At 34.8% G+C, this 14322-nt stretch overlaps 1 protein-coding gene across 1 annotated transcript; it reads left to right on the top strand.

The window, feature by feature from the left end:
• Window positions 1–655: 655 nt before the first annotated feature.
• Window positions 656–14252, top strand: LOC145691210 (uncharacterized). The gene is made up of 5 exons (XM_081766883.1): window positions 656–874; window positions 7862–8058; window positions 11036–11126; window positions 12575–12693; window positions 13804–14252. The coding sequence occupies exons 1-5, from the start codon at window positions 790–792 to the stop codon at window positions 13957–13959; spliced, it is 648 nt and encodes a 215-aa protein (XP_081623009.1). The 5' UTR covers window positions 656–789; the 3' UTR covers window positions 13960–14252.
• Window positions 14253–14322: the final 70 nt, after the last annotated feature.

The following is a 14322-nucleotide window of genomic DNA, read 5'->3' as shown; positions in this document are numbered from 1 at the left end:
AAAATGTGGATGGACCAGATACGTTTTGCGTGAGTTGCATCGGTCTCGTTGTAATGTATTGGCAAAATCCTCTCCCTGCCCAGCGCATACTGAAAGAATACCACGAAACTTGTATTTCTGCATATAATATCCCCTTGTGTTTAAAAAAAAATCCCAAATAACTTTTTCTGAAAGCAACTCTGGAAATACAGATTTTTTTTCTGATTAACTCTTTTTAAAAAGATGGATGAGTGAGATTTAATTATTATCTATTAAAAAAGATTAAACCAAAACGTCCTCTCTTTACTTATTCCTTCTAAAATTAAAATAAACAAATACTTACCAATATCTTCCCTATCATCTTCAATTGCTTGTTTGTGGACCATATTGCTTGTTTGTGCAATATCATATGATTTCTCTCAGCCATTTTGCAGTGCGTCTGCTCGATTCAACAACCGCATAAGACTAAGCACCCACTCTAAAAAATGGTATAGCTGAATTGGCAATAAAAGCATTGTTGATGAGTATTGCTAATTGGTAAATTAATATTGACTATAGTATAGTTGATGTATAAATACTGATTTGTTATTTATACAACACCAATTTTTTTAGTATGGCTGTGGTAAGAAAAAAATATTGCTAATATTAGTATGGTTAATAATATCATGCATATTGTTTATATAACCAGATTATTTAGTATTGCTAAAATAGCGATAGCATTATGGTTAGAATGGCTATTACAATATAAAACTCTTGTTATGGCAACAATGCGAAATCCCGCCTTTTACGAGTTGTCATGTAGCAGACATAATGATGGATTGTATAGTGGAAAGTTTAAATTATCAAACTATTCTTAAAAACTGGGGTTTAGAAACCCTAATAATGAAATTTCAAGGTAAGTGGATAGTCAGTAAGTTTCAATATGTAAATTGAAGATATGTATTTCTAAATGTTTATTTGAATTGTATTGCGCACAAGCATCAAAAGTCCCTTGTACGAAATAGTGTATTATTAAGCATTTATGACGCTTCCAAAATATTATTTTTATTATCACCAAATCAAAATACTTCAAAATAGAGACACGATGTGTTCACGCAATTGAGGGTAAGATTAGAGTTTCTAGTCCGTTTTTACTCGGAATTACGATATTGGAACCTGTTTCAGTCACTGTTCTAGTCTAACTAAAGTCTTACCAGGTAACAACTAACCTAACCTAACAATTTTTAATGTTTTAACTGCATTTTTGTAGGTTGGAAACTGGAGGGGCAACTCTAAACTTAATCCCGAAAATGTACAGATGAAATTATATAAGGTATAATAATGATTTAAGACTTCTTGTAAGATGTTTGTGTGAAAAGTTGAGAGAAAGGTTATTATTAATGTGAGAGTTCGTACTATTTGGAAGAGGCTTAAGCTTTTGCAGAACGATTCGATGCTTGAGGATCATAGTGATCCTATGTTAATATTTCTGCGTTGAGTTTTACTTAATTGGGCATTTATTCCGAAGTTGGACGTCCGATACTTTTCTACCAAAATTGCGTAAAAGCTATTAAAATGTATAATTTTTCAATTTCGCGAGTTGGGAGAAAGTGTAGGTTAGGTTAGGTTACGTTAGGATCTATAATAGAAGTACCTTTCGACGGGAGCTTCACGAAATTCAACAGTCAGTTCACATCACGTATAGCGATTCGGTATATTACCCGCAATATTGATACTATGAATGCTCGTTACTTTCCCACAATGCAACTATTCAGTTACCTTGCGCGAGGTAGTTCTCTTCGCTCGCTTAGTAGTCCCATGTTTATAACCTATTATATATAACAAATAGAGAGAGTTTTGTTGTATTATCCTTATATATTATCAAGCATACAAACGATCAAATTATACGTATCTTCCGTGCAAGTTTCAAAATTTTGCTGAAAACGGACGTCCAACTTTGGAATTTAACCCCTTAATTGTTATACTTTGTGCCCTTATTACTTTCTACAAACAGTATAGGTGGGATCAAGAATTTTAATAATAATTCACCCTTAATTTTTACTAATTAATGCTGAACAAGCGACAGCGAGCGAAAGTATGGTTAGATAGGCTAGTTTAGGTATGTGTAGCAACAAGAAAACACGATAGGTTACGATTTAATGCTTTTTAAGTGTGCTTCTGTCGCTTGCAGATTATTACAGAAGGCCTCTCTCTTTGTGTTACACTGACACAACCTTTGCACTTTTAATTTAATTCATGATGGTGATTTCAAACTTCAAAGCACATAAATAACAGGTGTTGCAGAAACCATTTTCTTTTTAAATCCGATATTTTGTTTGAACCAGTTCATTTTTTAAAAAAAATATATTTAGGCTAAATTAAAGTGGAGTAAACAAAGTCCCTATTTAAAACTAAGTAAAGGTGGGGCGCTGATTGGATTGAGTGCTCGGTTTTGACCTCAAGAAGTGATCTAACCCGATCAGACTCGGTCAGAAGTCAACTAATTCCTCAAATGATGTACCAGTAGTTCACAAATTATTTACCAGTCAGCCCATTCAGCAGTACTGAAGCTTGACCTAAGTTTAACCATTCAGTACCTTCGTACAAGGGACCATGAGCTAATGAAACTAATATATGAACTTAGTTGATCTCACAGTTTACTGAAATTAGTCAAGTATTCATAATGATTTTGTATGTGATTGTTCCCACGAAATGAAGCTTATTTTGCTTTGGGGTTAACGGCTGTATCACCGGAACAGTTTTAGAAAATTTACCGGGTCAGTTGGAGATTTTTTTTTTTTTTTGTTTGTTTGTTTATGAGCAAGAATGAGTGAAAGTCCTATAAGGGGAATAGTAAAAATGAAGAAATTGGTTATTTTTGATGTAAGCGACACTGTATGTGGAGGCGGATGGACCATTTCGCGGAGAGATATAGTTGTTATGATGTAGTGGCGCGAAGAGGAGTATGAAAATAGCTCGTGTATGTCAAGGCTGTCACATGTCGTCTGTTACGTACATAGAACTGTTCAAAAATAACGAGCGACAGTTGTTGAAATTTTGTGAAAGGCCAGTATACTGAAAAGGTTGACGGTGTGTGGAAAATGTGGAAATGAATTGAAAATACAGAAAGGAAAGGGAGCGTATTATTTTACAGCGTCAGGGAAGAAGGAAAACCATTTAGAGGGCTATTTAGCTGAGTACTTGTTTAAGGAAAGATGACCCCAAGAAACTGTTGTTCACGATTTTGAAGGTAAGTGACTTCTGTTTCTGCAAGTAAAGCATTATTAGTATGATACCATGGCAAGTGCTATTGAAATGTATATGATTGCGGAAACCAGATGTTTTCAGTACCTTCGCTTACGCATGTACACATCGTCGCTGACGGGCCTGCTCCCTTCGGGCACACTACCGCGCTGGTCCGCTAGCTCCGCCCTGCCTTGGCTCGGTTAGATAGCATTCGTGCACTTAGTGGTCACCTAGCACAAGTTGTTTTTTTGTTTTTTGCACTGTAGTTTTTTATGCCCTTATCCCAATGTGAGGTAATCTAATGTAAGTTAATGTAATCCAACGAAATATAACCGTATACAGTGCATTTTAGTACTTTTTTTCGATTTTAATACTGGTCCGGCGATGCGGCAGTAATGCCTTAGCTTTGTAATAAGCGAGAAGAAAATATAAACGTCATAGAAATTACAAGGTTCTAGAACACATGTCCCACTTCCCATTTAGCTGTAATAAAAACAGAAAACAACATATCCTGCGGTCTTCTAACCCGCTTTCACTTGCTGACGCTCGCTAGCAATATTCTGTGAAATAAAATTTAAATTTTGGTACAGAAAGGAACCAACCTTGCTAACCTATATGGGGAACCTGTGTTCTAGAACTTCCCCTTAGAATTTATCTGGTTCACACGTTGCATTAGAGCGTACGTTAAGTTAGGATAAAAGCCGGAAGTTTCAAACTTTTCATCGTGCCATTTTTTTATAACCAATTAACTAATGCAATTTAGCTATAATTCATAAAATTACATGAATTAACTGACAAAAAAATTGGGACTGGCGGTTGACGTGGAAAGTTGAAACTTGGCATACATAGCCTTCGGAGAAAAATATACAGGATTTTTTTCTTTCTTTTTAGTAGGTGAAAAGGAAGAAGGAGTAAAAATCCTATCTTATTTCGGTGTACTTAATAAAAAAGAAAGTCTTAGGAAATTGTATTTGAGTAAAAACTTTACATTCGGTATTCATGTAGGGTTTTCATAAAATTAACTAAGTAAATCACCAAAACTATACATTTCCTAGTTCAGTGAGGTTGTTTGGGAAAGTGAAAAATCTTCCCTTGTTATTTATATGGAGATACCTTCTACAGCAAAAAATTATTAAAAATTATTAAGTTAAATGATATAGCCCGAAGGTTAGAGTGATGCAGTTTGGCATGTTTGTAGCTTTCTGGAAGTAACTCACAAAAAAATATCAAAAGTAAAAATTTTTAGTTTTTAGGGTAATTCTAAAATAAAAAGAAAGATTTCCGGTGCTATTTAAATGCATGTTTGTTTTGGACATAAAATCTCATGTTTTAGGTAATTGAAATTGGAACAAAAGCTTGAAATTCGGTATGCTTGCAAGCTTTTGATAGCGATATGCAATCTTGACCAAAAATAATATCTAATTATAGAGAGATTTTTTAATTTTTTTTATTTTTATTTATTTATATATTATTTATTTTAGAAAACTGAAAACTCACAATTATTTAATATCATATCTTCTACATCTCAAAATGCTTAGACTTTTCCTGAACATCTGCGGATGAAATTTGGCATACTTGTGGGTTTATAAGGTGCGAGACCGTAGTCGGAGTAAACGGTGATCTAGGTGCGAGACCTCCAGCTAGCCGAAGGCTAGTCTTCAGTAACACGTACAGCTGCTGCACATGTTGGAATTGGAAGTCATCGATTGCGAGGAAAACAGAGCTAGTTGACATTTGCCTTCGAGTTTGGCCGGGTTACTGTTTTTTCTTGAGGTTGAAATCGAGCTCAATAGCACCAGTACCCTCAAATTACTTTATTCATTTTTTTAAAAAAAAAATATTAGGGTCATCGTTATTCCACTTTAAACTTTATTTGTTGAGATTACATATTAATGAAAATGTCTGGTCCATATAACCTTATTCAACAGTAAGGTTATGAAGGACGGGAAATACAGTTTAAGGTTGGACCTGAATCACTACTCGGTTTACATCCAAGAGAAATTGTTCTTCACCTGGACTTGAACTTGGGATCCCTTGATTAGGAAGGCGATGAGTTTATAGACTAAACCTTAGGACACGTGATAGAAATATGTTTAACCGATTTGCATTCTTGTGCATATTTTGCGTCACTTCAGGACAAAAACATACACAACTGCATAAGTGAAATCACTTTACAGACTTATAATTGAAATAAGGGCCACAGTGGCTCAATGGTAGAGCGTTCACCTCTGGTGCGTGGGGTCCCTCGTTCGATCCCAGCTCGCGCCAGTGGGCCGTCTGTCGGACAACACCGTGTGCGTAGGCTTTTTTGGGGTTCCCCATTTCCTCCTACTTTCTCCATTCCACCATTTCAGTCATTACTCATCATCACCGTCTCTCTTAGCTTCGGTGTATAAACGTGGCACGTTAAACAAAATATTTCATTTCATAATTGAAGTAAATGGACAATTTCAAAAGATTATACAGATTACAGAAGATTACTTTAATTCAAGTAGTTCACTGCATCCGAAGTACAGCGTCCTAATTTAAATTGCTTAGAAGTGAATAAAGATACTAATAACTTGTGTTCACTCTGGCTGTGAACCATTTATTTTATATTTTTGGCTTAAACCAATTGGATTTTTTAAAAATTTAAACCATCTTGGTTTACACCAACCAACTCTGATAGATAATAATCAAAAATACACAGCTAGTTTTGTGACTGCTTCCTTGAGTTAGTTACGTTTTAATTATATTCGTTTCGTGCCTATTCATTATTGAGGGACTTACATATCCAGATAGTTTTGTGACCTCTGGCGTAGGGTAGTTACGGTTAAGTTATGCTCGTATTGGGCTGTTGCGTTTTGGGCTACCAGATAGAGATTTCACTTCCGAACCATAGTGCAGTCCAACTCTAAATGCAGTAAGATGTATTATTTCTACACTGCTTCTTACTGGGACACTAGCTCTTGTATACGGATCTTGAACAATCTTCCTGTACTTTACTGGAGTTCCATTTTCCTTTCATATACCTCCAAACTTCCTGACTTGGTACTCTGTCTTACGTCTTTGCCCATTCAGTAAATACTGCATCCTTATTGCTTTCCCTGACGCTTTTCCATTTTTTGCATTAATAAGATTGCATCTACGGGCGTCGTTAGCGTGACGGGGACATGCCCCCCCCCATAATTTTCTGTGTCGTGTATAAAGTTACCAGCTGGCCAGTATTTTATTTATTTATTTTTTTTTTATTATTATTATTTGCACTGCATGAGTTACGGTATATCATTAATTTATTTCGATAAAATTAAACCAAATCATAGTATGTAATTAGAAAATAACTTGCACATGTGAGATATATCATGTGTTTCTCCCCTCCTAATATTTAAGAGCTAATGACGCCACTTATTGTATCAGTTGTATTCATCTGTGGCATGGATTCAACTGTTGTTTTTCTATTTAATTTCCTTTCTAAATCTTCATAGTCCAAGTGTTTATTGTATGTGGCATCAGCTTGATTCCTCGGTAATTTTCACAATTTTGTACATCTTCCTTCTCTTTGTATATAGATACAGTACTACTATATCCACTGACTATACTCTCTCCACTGACTTGGCATTTTTCTCTTGTCTGTAAACTGTTTTCATTAGATCCCATAGTATGCGGTAGGACAACTTCTGGTCCTAAGCACCCATGTTTTAGCTTATAGTTGCTTTCCCTGTCTTCATTTTCTTTAAAGCATATTCTACCTCTTCTCAGCTTATTTCTGAGATCACAATACCTGTAACTCCCAAGATTTGGTGTTCCATTACAAAAGACCTGCCTTTGGTTTCTTAATTTAGCAGCTGTTTCTTTGTTGATTCTTCTCCATCAACATACAGGGCATAACCGCGGTACATGAAGCTAGATTTTATACTTCATTCCTGGTTACTCAATTAAAGATATTTTTGCAATAGTAATTATGCTTTCCTCATTAGCATTGACAGATCCTTCATTCCATTCACATATTGAAGTCATCAAAAGTAACATTTTCCGAAAGACCAAACAAATGAAGAAATAATATCAAGAGAAAAGGCACAGAACAGTACCTCCTTAGTTCTACTTTGCCTCTTCAGGACAGACCTTCAGTTATTTGTATCCCAACTTCCAAGTAGGATAAATACTTTTTGTACATGCAATCACTAAGCTGTATTTCCGAAGAGTTTTTATTTTAAGAGCCATTTGGCTTAAACAAGCTGACCCACAACTGAAAGATAGGAATATGGGAAAGATGTCGCTCAGGACCTATATTTTAAGATGCTAACCGGTTTGAATGACATTGAAGAAAATAGCTAAGACGTGACTAAAAGTTGAACATATTTGTATAATCTGCCTAATTTTATCATGTTTTATAAAATTAAATTGAAAGAATGAAGAGTTGCACGATTCAATTTTTTCTTATTTCAGGGAAGTTTTATTCATATTTCTTTATTTCCTTAGAGCTTCTTCACATCCAGTTTGTTTTGCCTAGCGCTTGTGGTGTGAGGAGTGACGGATTCGATTCCCGAAAGGAGCTCAAAATTTATGTTCACCCAGCATCGTGTACCATAGATTCCAACATAATCTTTATATTGTTCGTTAAATAGGAGCTTTGTGCAATCTGTGTATTTCATTGAATAAACATTTGTTATTATTTCAGAGGAAGAAATCGATGATGAGGCATTCGAAAATTTAACTGTGGATGCAATAAAGGAATTAATTCCTAAAGTTGGACCACGAATGAAATTTATATCAAAATATAAATTGTACAAGGAACAGAAGATGAAATCTCCTACTTCATCCCCTGTGTCTTTCCTGTCACACAGCTCAGAAGGCAGTACCTTTAGTGATAGCGAGGTAGAAATAACTGATATCTTATTATTTTTCTCAAATATAATCCTACTTTGTTATCATTGTACATGTAATACCTTATTCATAAGTGTATTGTCAACCGTATTACGATTTTAATCGGTAGAGAAAGTGTTGGGTATAATACTCACTATTTTTTCAGCAAAGTGTTTTACTTGTAAATATAAACACCTTATAGTGCCCAAATTAAAATATACGCGCCTTTGGCGTGGGAGACCGGAGTTCGATTCCCGGCGGGAGCTCATGAGGTTCGGATTCCTCGTTAATCAGTAGGTCCACTTCTCATATAGCCTCGCTGCTGAACGGGACGTTAAACTCAAATTAACCCAAATTAAAATATCTTGGTAACAGTTTCAATGTACTTCTGACACCATCCTCAAATAGAGGAATAGAATGAGAAAAGGCTACCAGTATTTTCCCATTCTATTCCCTCTCTGAAGATGGTGTCAGGAATATACCGAAATTGTCAGAGAAGATGTAATTTTAATTATTACACTTTAATGTTTTAAAATTTGTCTTTTGCGTTCAGTTACTTATTGTACTTGCATTCTGTAAGGATTAGTCCGTGTCAATGTGTAAGTGTAAAAGTTGATGCTTCGCAAAAGAAAGAAAAAAAAATGAAAACAATTTTGTACGTTTAATTCACTCGTAAAAAATATTAGCAAGCTTTTTCCAAACCCAGTCATACTATTACTAACTCAGAACAAAACAAGGAAACTAATGATTTAAATCTTTTCTTTGTTACCCTCCTAGTTTTTTCAAACTCGAGTGCACATACGAGGTCTTCAGTGCTTGTGTGGATAGTGACGCGCCTTTGGCGCGATAGACCCGGGTTTGATTCCCGGCGGAAGCTCATGTTCCGATCCGACATTAAGCTGTAGGTTCACGTCTCATATAGCCTCGCTACTGAACGAGACGCTAAACTTAAACCAAGAAATCGAATGCACATACTTTCTTCAACGGCAGTAAATTAATATTCTGAACGAAACGTTAAATTGTGATCCATTTCAGATGATTCCAGGAAAAAAAATCCGTAAAAGAGACAATGTTTAAAAATATAATAATTATCCATATAATAATGTTTGCAATTTAATACTTAAATTATAGCGCACAGTGCAGCAGTTTTACATGTATTTAAAGATAGCAGAAAAATGTAAATGTAAACTTAATTGTAAGTTTGGTAAATGAAAGAGATACAAGAACTTACGAGTACGAATATCATATTGAGAGCCCTAAATGTAGCGAAAGTCCCGAAATTACGGTTTGATTTGATTCTCTAACAGGTTCTTCTAGTCTTAATAAATATATCTCTGTTTTACCAAGGTATATCTCTGTCCTTAACTGTATTCGACTTGATAGATACCAGATTGTTTCAGAGGGTCAATCCTCTGAGAAATATATTATGTTTTCTGAAAGAATATCGGAAGCGTCGATGAAATACCTTCTGAGAGTAATTTTTATTTGGTTAGATAATATTGTAAAATATGGAATACCTATCAAATTTCTAGTTAGTTTACTTTCATTTTTACAATAACGCAAAGATTGAACAAGTTAATACAGCCAGTTTTTTTCAAGGTGCGGTGATCATATCAATTTTCATGCTCGATATATTGCAGATCGTGATTTTGGGTACTTAATGTAACAGCAATCAAAATAGTCAAATGTTCCTTTTTACTAAGTTGAAAGACATAGATTTGGCCTTAGTGTAAGTTATTTAGTTAATTGTAGTTAAATGTCCCATTTTAGCACTGACGCTATATTAGACGTGAAACTACATTTTAAAGTGAAATCAGAAACACTGTAATGTGTTCGTTGCTCTTCCACTGATAATTGAACCCGGAACTGCGTAAATTATTCACGCACTCTATTCACTAACAGGCGAGGAGAGCTTCAATGTAAGTTTTGGCATGATGTTACTAAAATGTATTGTATTCCTCTATCCCCTTTTAATCATTCTCTCCATCCATTCTTTATCCCCATCTCTTCTCTTCTTTCCTACGACTTTGTTTGTTACAAATATTACTACTTGCATCGACATGGTATGCAAATTCTGTCGGTAGTGAATTCAGTGTGAAATGACCTAATAGCTATTTTTCCACCATCCAGAAACCAAGAAAGTTATCTACGTAAAAATGTATTTCTAATTATATGAAAACGTATTCTTTCCACTGGTTATGGTTCCAATTTGGTGCAAGTTTGGCAACATAACCATTTTGAGATACGAAGAGAATTCATTTTTCACATCTTGTACTTTTCCTTTTTATAAGATCGCATGTCCCTAAAACAATCTATGCTTCAGATTTGAGGTTTTCTTTAGTCTATAGTACATCTACCATATTTATTTATTTCAAGTATCAGTCTACTAAGTTCACTTCATACACCGTTGTCACTCATTACACTTGCACAGACACACACACACACACACTTTGTTTTAAGCAATTTTTGTGAATTTTATGTACAAATTCTGCGCATCCATGGGAATTGATGACTAACTCTCTCTCTCAGGTAGCAAGTTTTGAAGTTTGTTAGACCTTTCAGTGAACAATGACGCACTTAAAAAAAAGTACTTATTGTTGCTGTTACAAGGGTTATTTTGAGATAGCCGGACCACAAAAGACTAATCTTCATTTTTGTGTCAGGTAACATTGGAGCAAAAGTTTAAACAAATTATAGATGGTGGAGTGGGGACCATTGGTTCACTTAACATGAAATGCCACAAACAACTAAAATGCATTAATAAAATTGACATGAAACTGGTTATGATCAGCACACGTTCAAGAAAAGGCATCTTGAAGTTGTTGAATCTGTGCGTTGTCATAAGATAAAAAATAAAAGTAACGGCAATCAACAGTTGTTAACACTTTAAGGGAAATTACGCGCGTACGCAGTTGCGCTATGTAATTATATGCATTTATATTTTTTAATCATTGTATTTAATGAAGCTAATAATAAACTTTTATTCCAGGTGACAACTATTTCCTTTTTCCCTAGTGTTGGTGGTGGAGATAGGATAATCAATGCAAATGGAAGCACATTGTATTGTTACGAGGAACCTTGTGAGTAGATTGTAATTCTATCTCAATGACTTACGTAGAAAAGTATTTTTAATTAGACACATCCAACTAACACCGCTAGAAAACATGTTTAAACATTTATTTTCGGATTAATATTTATCTGTGTTATTGCATGAAAATGAAGAATGAGCATGGAAAAATGGTAATAGTTAAAGATAAGCATTTTGTGTGCTATTGCAGTTAGTAGTTAACCGAGCGAGCGTGGGTGAGTGGTTAGCGTATGCAGAGGTCCCTGGTTCGAATCCTGAGGCAGGCCATCGTAACAATTGTTTTCCAGGGTTTTTCTTAGTTTCATTAGGCATATGTCTGGATGGTACCTTGAATATATGACCCGCCTCGCCAACTTCGAAGCTCCTTTCCTTCCTTTGTTGTTATTTGTTTCAATGTGAAATGCCTTTCGGCTGTATTTGGAATGTTGTTAATAAATAGGTAAGATAATTAAAGGGTAAGTGTCCCAGTCGCTCGTATAAATTGAAATAGCCCTTATTTCGAGAACTTTCCTACCGTCCTCCCGCATATGAGAAACTTATTATAAAATGCAAGTGACTTTTAACTGATTTTTTTTAAGAAAAAAGGAAGAAAAGAAACAATATATACTATTTTTCTTTCTTTAAACAGATTTCATGATCAAAGCATCAGGTTGCTGAGATACTTTTCCTCAAATTGTTAAAAAAAAATGGTGTAAGACACAGTGATGCGATGAGCATTCACAAGTGAGTTCAATTGTGTCTTCAAATGAATATATATAAATATTGTTAATTTCTTCCTTACTTCTTATTTCTTACCTTGAGTTGAACATCTCTCGCATTTTATAACATGTTATTAATATACAGAAGATTCGCGTGAACATGCCAGTCGAAAAGCTCTTGAAATATTACACTATTATAATATATATTAGCAATTAGGACAGTGGTAAGTTGCGTATTCATATTTTATGATTTTAAACTTTTAACTATATATTCCAGTAGAGAAAATTATCGTTTTTCGGATGTAGACATTATGTGAGTTCCCTTGAATTTTATTTATGGCCCTCTGACTGGGACAGAGGTGTAGTGACCTGGAAATATTTCAGTTCTTGCTTCCATTATCCTGGTACGACTAAGGAAAACCTCGATTGTATAATGACAATCAGAATGGCAGTCCGAGCAGGCCACTTTTGTTTCAATTCACTTTTAAAGCGTGGGTGCAAGTATTACTTAAGCGCAGCCGTTACACGGGTATATACGGTCCACTCCTGGTTGTGATTTGTAAAAGAAAATATGTCAAAGTGTGAAGTCCTAACGCCAGCATGCATTTCTGTTTGCTTATGGTGATTGCTTTTACGTGTAATGAAGGTACTTCAATTAATTTATTTGAGAGAGAGAATAAGGATAGGTTAATATAGAATTCTTACAGCATTATTTTATTTATTTATTTATTGTGTATTCCAGTTGATGTAGTATGTGGTTCGGCAGGATCAAGAGATACATCCACAGATGTAGATATCTGCAAAAATAGCCCGTTGATGGAAGACCCCCAAGTGAAAGAAAGTGCAGCAAAAGAGGAATTCGTAAGTTTTCAGAACACATTGTTCCTGGTGTAAAATTACCTTGTATTTCACTTATAGAGCCCATGAAATTGATGAAAATTCACATCCAAAGATATATTTTCACTTGAATGGTTCTTCAGAGATGAAATAGACAAATAAAACTGATTGTAAGTGTCCGTTTATCCTCAAAGAGACTACCTATTCTTCGTATTTCCATAGAAGATTTACGTATATATAAGTATGTTGGTATAGCTTGTGTAACCGTTACTAGATTTAAAGTTTAATTTTCCAGATCGTAATAATTAGTTAGTCATGCATCTTTTATGACCGCAAGAGTGAGCATGTGTTTGGTAGGACGAACTCAATGTAAACATAACTCATATTCTTTATAACCTTATTTAATGTACTCATTTGATACCACATTCATTCAAATCGGCTCTTGGACTGTTATTAAACTCTTCTACGTGTACGTTATCAGGCATGGCGTGGGGGACCCGGGTTCGATTTCCAGCGGGAGCTCATGTGGTTCGGATTCCACGTTAATCAGTAGGTCCACGTCTCATATAGCCTCGCTGCTGAAAGGGACGCTAAACTAAAAATCAACTCAACGTTATCAGGCAGGACGGTCGCACTGCAAGCAAGGATTTAAAAAAGTAGATCGACTAGTGCTTACGCTTCTAGAATACAAAAAATGGCATTTCGGCGTTGTTCGTTTACGAAAACTACGAAACAGATATGAATGAAATTTAAAACATTTGTTTTCTGGTAGAAAAGATTGCAAGTGACATCAAAATAAAATTTCCATGTGAAAAATTGTCAAAGTTGTGATGCGTTGAAAATTAAATTCTTTTTCAGGTAATCACCAGAGATAGAAAAAAAAATACTGCACCCATTTCGACGAAATTTGGGACATATGTGTACTTTTACACATACATGCTCATGCTAGTTTTTGTTTTTCGTAGAAAACAAGAATTTCTTTTTGTAAATTTTTGAAATAAAATTCGTCTGGTTATACGTATTCACGTTTATGTGATCTTAACATAAGTGATATCAAATTATTTTATAGTTTTACTTTCTTTGTTTAAGTTTTGTTTTATTTCAAATTCTATGATCACAAGTACCTTGTTCTAGGACTTGCAGAAGATTCTGAATAGTTCACTGCAAGGAAAAGAAGTATTATCTACGCACAAGAATTTGGGACATCTTAATAGCAGAGCTCGCAGTTTATTAACAGATGTCATCGTTCGATATATTGGCGCAGATAAAAGGTACAGATCGTTTCATTAAATTTTGTGGTATCGTATGTTAAAGATAATGTATATGCAATAGTCTTAAATATTAAGTAATTGCTGTCCTATACATTTATCGTCTTCACTAAGAATTACGAGTAGAATCTCGTTTTCACATGGCACATATTCGACGGTATTGATTGCGTTTATCACCGTAACAGTATTTTTCACTTATGATCTATATTACAAGTATGTTTGTAGTTGTGTTTTTAGGATTCATTTGGTCTCAAAATGCATTGAAATTATCAAAGCAAAAGTTCAAACGCATTAATTCGTTAGTTGCTCATTGTGGTACACAACAATATGAATCAGTTGGAATTTGAAAGTGTTCTGATGACTTCATAGCACCCTTTGGATTGAT

Source organism: Thermobia domestica, chromosome 1 (assembly GCF_964235325.1).
Source record: "Thermobia domestica chromosome 1, izTheDome1.hap1.1, whole genome shotgun sequence".
NCBI lineage: Eukaryota > Metazoa > Arthropoda > Insecta > Zygentoma > Lepismatidae > Thermobia > Thermobia domestica.
The sequence above is the reverse complement of the archived record's forward strand: the minus strand, read 5'-3'. Positions and strand labels throughout refer to the sequence as shown.